Genomic DNA, 8,310 nt, shown 5'->3' on the forward strand with positions numbered 1-8,310 from the left:
TTAAAGCGGTGGGAAAGTCTCTGGAGTCGTAAGATTTTCAAAATGTTTTAAAGAAAAAAAAGACCAAGTTCGTAATCTGTAAAATCTGATTGCAATTTCTTTCATGATGGGAAACTAACGAATTATCACTTTTTAAATTGACACATCAGACAAGGTTACCAAAATTTTAAAAATTAATAAATTAGGCTGAGAGGTGTCTGCTTAATAAGTCACTCCAGTGTCACTGCATCGATCACCCTATTTTGCACCAGGGGTGAGTAAATTGCATAAACAACCAGCCGAGTTCGAAGGTGGTCAACCCACGTGTACCATCATGGCACGTACCTACATGGCGAAAATGTTGGAAGGCCAGTTGTAGTGACCAGGGAATTTAAAAGTATTTAGGCAATGAGAGAAATATGGGACTATAAATAACTAGCAGCAATCCCTGGCTTTTCCACTGCATTCATCCCGGGAGTTTGGGGGGATTCCAAAGGATTTCTTCCTCTCTCTCCAGTGTTCAGTGGATGGCCTTGTGCTGAGGAAAACAAGAAAATTTAGTGGAGAAATGGATTGTTGCTCCAACAAGAAGATGGAGGATTGTATGGAGAGTTGTGGTTCTGGTAAGTCTGGGACTGGCAAGAAGATGAAAAATTCAAGGACATTGGCATCTGATGCCTTGCCATTGCCTGTGGGACTGACCAACAAGGTTTTCTTTATCTTGTTTTTCACTGCTTCCTATTTTCTGATGAGGAGATGGAGGGAAAAGATTAGGACTTCAACGCCCCTTCATGTGCTGAGCTTAGGGGAGTTGGTCGCTATTGTGGCTCAGCTTGCTTCATTCATATATTTGCTTGGATTCTTTGGCATCGATTATGTCCAGAATTTCATCACTGGGGGCAATGATGATGATGATGTGAGGGAAGACGAGAAACCGATTAGCCCTGTTCGCAAGGATGAAGTTAAGCCCGGTGCTCCGCAAGTCCAGCTGAAGCGGATTTCGTTGGGGGATAATGAAGATGATGATATTGCAGCAGCTGTCTGCAATGGGACTGTGGCTTCTTATTCTCTCGAGTCGACTCTTGGGGATTGTACGAGATCTACCCGGGTGAGGAGGAGGGCCTTGGAGATGATGACTGGCAGATCTTTGGATGGGTTGCCCTTGGAGGGATTTGATTATGAATCCATTCTTGGCCAATGCTGTGAACTGCCTGTTGGGTATGTGCAGATTCCTGTGGGAGTTGCAGGGCCTCTTCTTCTTGATGAGCTTGAATATATGGTGCCTATGTCCACCACGGAGGGATGCTTGGTTGCAAGCACCAATAGAGGTTGTAAGGCCATTCATATGTCTGGCGGTGCCACCAGTGTCCTTCTCAGAGATGGGATGACCAGAGCTCCCGTGGTCAGATTCGCCACAGCAAAACGAGCTGCAGATCTCAAGTATTACATTGAAGATCCCAATAACTCTGAGAACTTGTCTTTGATCTTCAACAGGTATGATAATAAGTTTCTTGCTTTTCTGGTTTTGTATGCAAAGCATTTTATACCTCCAAAATCCTTTATGGTATGCTGCCTGGTTGTGGTTATGTCTGTGTTCCAATTCCAAATATGATTAACACACCCATCTAAATCTGGTTTGATATCACCTCCATGTTCATAAGCTTGAGGGGCATATGTTTTAAATGGGTCTGTGCTAATATGGGCAAATTGTTGTAGAGCAGCTTAGGAAGCTTGAGCTCGGAAACCTAAGCACGTATACTGTTTAAATGGGTTTCTGGTAATGTCCATATTCAATGATAATGATTGCACCCACTTTATCAGAGTCCATAGATCTCCTGCTCCATATTCAATTCATTCTCCTACTTTATCAAAGTTGATAGATCTCCTGCCCCATATTCAATGTATGCACCCACTTTATCAGAGTTGATAGATCTCCCGCCCGACAAGGATTGTACACAGCTTATACACAGCTTAAGCTTTTCTGGGTTGAGTACGAAATTATATGAAATTAATCTGAATAACTTCAAATTTCATCAAACAGTAAAATCTAAATCTAAAAATACCTGGAAACATATTGTTTTTTCTTTTTTGAAGTCTTAGTTGAAGAAAAAACACAAAATTTCCACAATTTTTCTTACCATGTGTATATTTGATCAAATTACTTGCCATTGAGTTCAGGTTTTTGTTTCTGTAAAAACTCACCAAATAATTGGAGTAATAGCTATTTTGTGGGTGTTGATTATTTCTTGTTGATCTGATCTGCATAACAGGACCAGCAGATTTGCTAAGCTGCAAGGGCTACAGTGTGGTATTGCAGGGAGGAATCTGTACATTAGGTTTTCTTGCTTCACTGGGGATGCCATGGGGATGAATATGGTATCCAAGGGAGTGCAGAATGTTTTGGATTTTCTTCAGAATGAGTTTCATGACATGGATGTTATCAGTGTTTCTGGTGAGTCTGCCTATGCGTTCTGATTGGTATTTGGCTTTTGAGTTATCCCTATTTGAGGTCTTGTAAACTCTGGGTTCCCTGTTTTGTTTTTCATTTTCATGGGTTAGCTTTTTGTTTAAATGCCAAATTTTCGGTCCACGGTCAGGCAATTTCTGTGCAGACAAGAAACCCACAGCTGTGAACTGGATTGAAGGGCGTGGGAAATCAGTAGTGTGTGAGGCTGTCATCACTGAGGCTATTGTTAAGAAGGTCCTGAAAACTACTGTTCCAGCTTTAGTGGAACTGAACATGCTCAAGAACTTAACTGGATCTGCACTAGCTGGTGCCATGGGGGGGTTCAATGCCCATGCGTCCAATATTGTCTCTGCTATATTCATTGCAACCGGCCAAGATCCTGCCCAAAACGTTGAGAGCTCTCATTGCATCACAATGATGGAGGCTTCCAATGGTGGCAAGGATCTGCATATATCCGTCACAATGCCTTGCATTGAGGTAAGAAAATCTCCAGTGATTACCTTTTTAAGACTATCTCTGGTCTCAATAGTGTGGTAATGAAAAGCAATTGAGGCCTATTTGTTTTGTTCAGGAAATGGAAGACGATGTCAGAAATAGCTCTTAATTTTATAAAAGAATCTTAAGGTGGTTAGCACAATCAAATAACTCTTAATTAGATTTATAAAATAATCTTAGGATTGTGCATCTTAAGGTCGTTAACGCAATCAAATAACTCTTATTTAAATTTTAAAAGAATCTAAGGATTGTGCATCTTGAGGTGATTTACACAATCAAATAACTCTTTTTTAAACTTATAAAAGAATCTTAAGGTGGGCAGCTGGATTGTGCTCCAGATTGGATGTAATCCCTGTTGGTTTTGACATATAAAAGAATCTTAGTATTGTGCATCTTCAGGTGGTTAGCACAATCAAATAATTCTTATTTAAATTTAAAAAAAATCTTAGGATTGTGCAGTTGGTTTTGACATATAAAAGAATCTTAGTATTGTGCATCTTCAGGTGGTTAGCACAATCAAATAATTCTTATTTAAATTTAAAAAAAATCTTAGGATTGTGCATCTTAAGGTGGTTAGCACAATCAAATAACTCTTAATTAAATTTCTAAAATAATCTTGAGGGGTAAGCTGGATTGTGCTGCAGATTGGATGTAATCCCTGTTGATTTTGACAGACTAGATTACTAGTAATCTTGGTTATTTAAAATTTAGAAAAGAATCTTAGGATTGTGCATTTTAAGGTGGTTAGCACAATCAAATAACTCTTCATTAAATTTATAAAAAAATCTTGAGGGGTAAGCTGGATTGTGCTGCAGATTGGATGTAATCCCTGTTGATTTTGACAGACTAGATTACTAGTAATCTTGGGTATTTAATGAGAGTTAGATGTATTTCTGATTTATGGGCTGATATATTGGGCATTTAATGAGAGTTAGATGTATTTCTGATTTATGGGCTGTTTATCACCGGGGAGTAATAGATGGACTAGATTCCTTGTTTGTAAGATTGGGCAAATCAAGATAAGTCTGGGCAAATCAAGATAAGTCTAAACGTTTTGGATGTAATCGTGTTGATTTTGACAGACTAGATTACTGGTAATCTTGGGCACCTAATGAGAGTTAGGTGTATTTATGATTTATGGGTTATTTATCAACTGGGAGTATTAGATGGACTAGATTGCTTGCAACCTTGTCCACCTTGTCCAATTTGATGGACTAGATTGCTTGCAACCTTGTCCAATTTGATGGACTAGATTCCTTGTTTTTAAGCTTGGGCAAATTAGGATAAGTCTTAACATTTTTAGAATTTTTTAGTTTTTTACAAAGCATTAACTGAATTTGAAAACATTGCATTTTTGAATTGAATCAATTCAGCTTCTTGAAAATCCATGTGTATAATCCCTATTACACATAGATTGTACAATTCAGCTTCTTGAAAATCCATGTGTATAATCCCTATTACACATAGATTGTACATTAATATTTGAATGATTCAACATCCTGAAAACCTTTATTAGACATCCTTATTAACCTTTATTAGACATCCTTATTAGACATCCTGAATAAGGGTGAAAACCCTTATTGGATCCTGGAAACCCTTATTGGACATCCTGAAAACCCTTATTGGACATCCTGAAAATCCAAATTGGACATCCTGAAAACCCTTATTGGATGTGGATTATTAGACATCCTGAAAACCCTTATTAAACGTGGATTGTACAATCTCAACAATTGATATTTGAATCTCTAATTGAACTAAGTGTCTTGAAAATTACATATTGATATCTGAATCCATAATTGGATTCAGCGAGTTGAAAACCCCTATTACATATCTGAATTCATAATTGGATTCAGCGTCTTGAAAACCTATATCACATATCTGAATTCATAATTGGATTCAGCGTCTCGAAAACCCCTATTACATATCTGAATTCATAATTGGATTCAGCGTCTTGAAAACCCCTATTACATATCTTAATCTCTAATTAGATTAAGTGTCTTGAAAAGCCCTATTACATATCTGAATCTCTAATTGGATTAAATGTCTTGAAAACCCCAATTACATATTGATATTTGAATCCATAATTGGATTCAGTGTCTTGAATCCATAATTGGATTCAGTGTCTTGAAAACCACTATTACATATTGATATCTGATCCATAATTGGATTCAGTGTTTTGAAAACCCCTATTACATATTGATATCTGAATCCATAATTGGATTCAGTATTTTGAAAACACCTATTACACATGCATGCATGGATTGTAGAATCTCAACAATTGATATCAGAAATCATAATTAGATTCAACATCCAAAAAAGTCTTAATATACCCGGATTATACAATCTCAACTCGGAAATCATAATTAGATTTAACATCCTAAAAAACCCTATTACACATGGATTATATAATCTCAACAATATTATGGATTATACAATCTCAACAATTGATATTGAAAATCATAATTAGATTCAACATCCTAAAAAAACCCTATTACCCATAGATTATACAATCTCAACAACATTGCATATCTATTGTACAATCTCAACAATTGAAAAATAAGTCTATGAATCAATTGAAATCTGAGTCTATAATTGGTTTCAGCATCCTGAAATCACATATTACACATGTTATGTATAATCTCAACAATTGATATATGTATCTATTATTGGATTCAACATCTTGAAACCCCCTATTACATATAGAATATACAATCTCAACAATTCATATCTGAATCTATAAGTGGATTCACTATCTTGAAAATCTTTATTACATAAATTGTACAATCCCAACGATTGATATTTGAATTTATAATTAAATTCAACATCCTAAAAAAACTCTATTACACATGCATCTTTATTACATGAATTGTACAATCCCAACAATTGATTTTTGAATTTATAATTAAATTCAACATCCTAAAAAAACTCTATTACACATGCATCTTTATTACATGAATTGTACAATCCCAACAATTGATATTTGAATTTATAATTAAATTCAACATCCTTAAAAAAAAACTCTATTACACATGCATGGTACAATCTCAACAAGTGATATTCTATAATTAGATGCATCAAGAAAATTCCTATTATGGATTATACAATCACAATTTGATTCAACATTTTGAAAATTCCTATTACATATGGATTGTACAGTCACGACAATTGATATTTGCAATTCCAATCATTTCTCTCCTTCCACTCGTTCTTCTCACCTGATTTTAAGTAAAACTGTTCGGAAAAATGTGCCCAGGGAAAGGTTAAAAAATAAGATGTTCAGAATACTTTACTAAGAGTTATGGTGCATATTGGGCATTTGAATGAGAGTTGGTGTATTTATGACTTCTGGGCGTTTATCTGTCTAAGGACTTTGATTTGGATAACTATGCTCAGAATTTCCTATTTCTGTCCATTGCTTGCAGGTGGGAACAGTAGGAGGAGGAACTCAGTTGGCATCACAATCTGCTTGCTTGAATTTGATTGGAGTAAAGGGAGCGAATGCGCAATCTCCCGGAGCGAATGCTCGGCTCTTGGCCAGGATTGTAGCAGGAGCAGTTTTGGCTGGAGAGCTTTCTCTCATGTCTGCTTTGGCTGCAGGCCAGCTGGTCAAGAGCCATATGAAGTACAACAGATCAAGCAGGGATATCAAAGCAATCTCCTGAACCTCATGGTCCTTAGAATCCAAGAAAGTCAGCATGGTTTTTCTCCATTGCATATCTTTACTATAGCAATAGACTTATTTGATCAAGCTAGGGTCCTCCAAAAGAAAGTTTCCTACCTGTTACCTGTTTTGCATTGCATATGTTATTTGATCAGCTGGGGTCCTCCAAAAGAAGTTTCCTACCTGCTTTCAATTGCATATGTTATTTGATTTCATACAAGTTCTAAGACATCTTTCACTCAGTATGCTGATACCAACTGTATAGATCAGTTCTAATGTTCTTCTGTGATTCATAGGTGTGAAGAACTCAGTTGAAATTATTATGTATGTATTTAGGATCTAGTTCACAGGCTTTCATATGAATTCAATAGGCTTCTTGCCATGAAGAAAATTAAGAAGCTGATAAAAATTAAGCTCTGCAATTGAGTTGTTTCTATCCTTGTTAAAAATGACAGAGAAAATGAAAAAAAAAAGATTTGTTTGTTTGTATATTTGGAGCAGAGTCCTAATAATAATGACCACTGGTATATAACAAGCAGCCACCTGTATACAGCAATCCAACAGATGGGCAGTCTTCTGTGTGTCAGAGAATGTGGTCTGTGTTTTGTCAATATGAGGTGGAAATATGAGGTGGAAGTAGAGGAACATGAGCTATGCATGTGTGTTTTATTCATTGGGATGTCAGAGTATGCCATTATGACCTGGAACATGAACACTATGCATGTGTGTTTTGTTCACATGGGATGTCAGATCATAGTTATATTTTTTGTGTTTTGTTCACATGGGAATGTCAGATCATAGGTATATTTTTTGTGTTTTTGTTCACATGGGAATGTCAGATCATAGGTATATTTTTTTCAAAAAAGTTAAAAGCCAAGCCAATATATCCTCCATATGGCCACTTCTTTGTTCCTTTCAAAGATGTCGCAGCAGATCTATTGGAAGTTAGGATTCCAGCTCATAAACTCGGTGAGCGTACCCTTAGATTGAACTTTTCGTGTTTTGTTCTTTAAAGCGAAAAAAGTCTATTTGGGCCACATTCCCTTTCAACATGGTGAGGAAACTTTGAAGTAAACCCCATATATATTGGCCTAAATGTGCAACCTTTCCTCATGTATGAAGAGGAACGTGGTGAGGAAACCTTTGAATTAAACCCCGTAGATATTGGGCTTAAAGCAATAACAGTAAATTCGGGCAACCTTTCCAATATGCAGAGATTTGTTTGGATGTTTTGAACCTACAAAACCTAACTCATAATGCGTAGGGGTTAATTAGGTGTTAGATATTTAGTTATGGTATTTAGTTTATGTTTATGTATGACGTATTTATGTTTATCACATTTTTGTTTTCCGAAGGTTTTATTTCTAGTATGGTAGAAATGTTGTAATGTCTAGTATTTTAACTTAATTAAAATAAAATAAAATTAAAAAAATAAAATAAAATATTGTGATTTACTTTCATTTTTCTTTGATATTTTTACTCTTGGATTTTCTCCTAGTACTAATAATTAAATCAGTCTAAATATATCTTAACTCAGGATTAAGATAAATCTAAATTGGTATTTAGCTTATTTTATATTTTTGAATTTAGGTTTCTATGATCCATAACTTATACCCTAAGAAATCTTTCGATGAGAATCAGATATAAGAAAATTTGATCGACCATTTAGAACCATCTAGTGTGGTTCATCTTTTGTTCATTTTAGGAC

The 8,310-nt window shown here is 35.8% G+C and overlaps 1 protein-coding gene across 1 annotated transcript; it reads left to right on the forward strand.

The window, feature by feature from the left end:
* The first annotated feature begins 260 nt into the window (after positions 1–260).
* On the forward strand, positions 261–7,091 carry LOC149149207 (3-hydroxy-3-methylglutaryl coenzyme A reductase 1-like). The gene is made up of 4 exons (XM_089445389.1): positions 261–1,473; positions 2,250–2,431; positions 2,577–2,923; positions 6,364–7,091. Exons 1-4 carry the CDS (start codon positions 548–550, stop codon positions 6,601–6,603), a joined length of 1,695 nt encoding a protein of 564 aa, XP_089301515.1. The 5' UTR covers positions 261–547; the 3' UTR covers positions 6,604–7,091.
* Positions 7,092–8,310: the final 1,219 nt, after the last annotated feature.

The sequence above is a fragment of the Pinus tabuliformis genome, chromosome 9, assembly GCF_031772625.1.
Source record: "Pinus tabuliformis cultivar Carrire ecotype Pingquan chromosome 9, CPIR1, whole genome shotgun sequence".
Lineage (NCBI taxonomy): Eukaryota > Viridiplantae > Streptophyta > Pinopsida > Pinales > Pinaceae > Pinus > Pinus tabuliformis.

Coding starts and splice junctions, on each gene's coding strand:
- LOC149149207 (XM_089445389.1), top strand. CDS start 548: ATGGATTGTTGCTCCAACAAGAAGATGGAGGATTGTATGGAGAGTTGT. Junction 1,474..2,249: donor TTGTCTTTGATCTTCAACAG/GTATGATAATAA, acceptor TCTGCATAACAG/GACCAGCAGATTTGCTAAGC. Junction 2,924..6,363: donor TCACAATGCCTTGCATTGAG/GTAAGAAAATCT, acceptor CATTGCTTGCAG/GTGGGAACAGTAGGAGGAGG.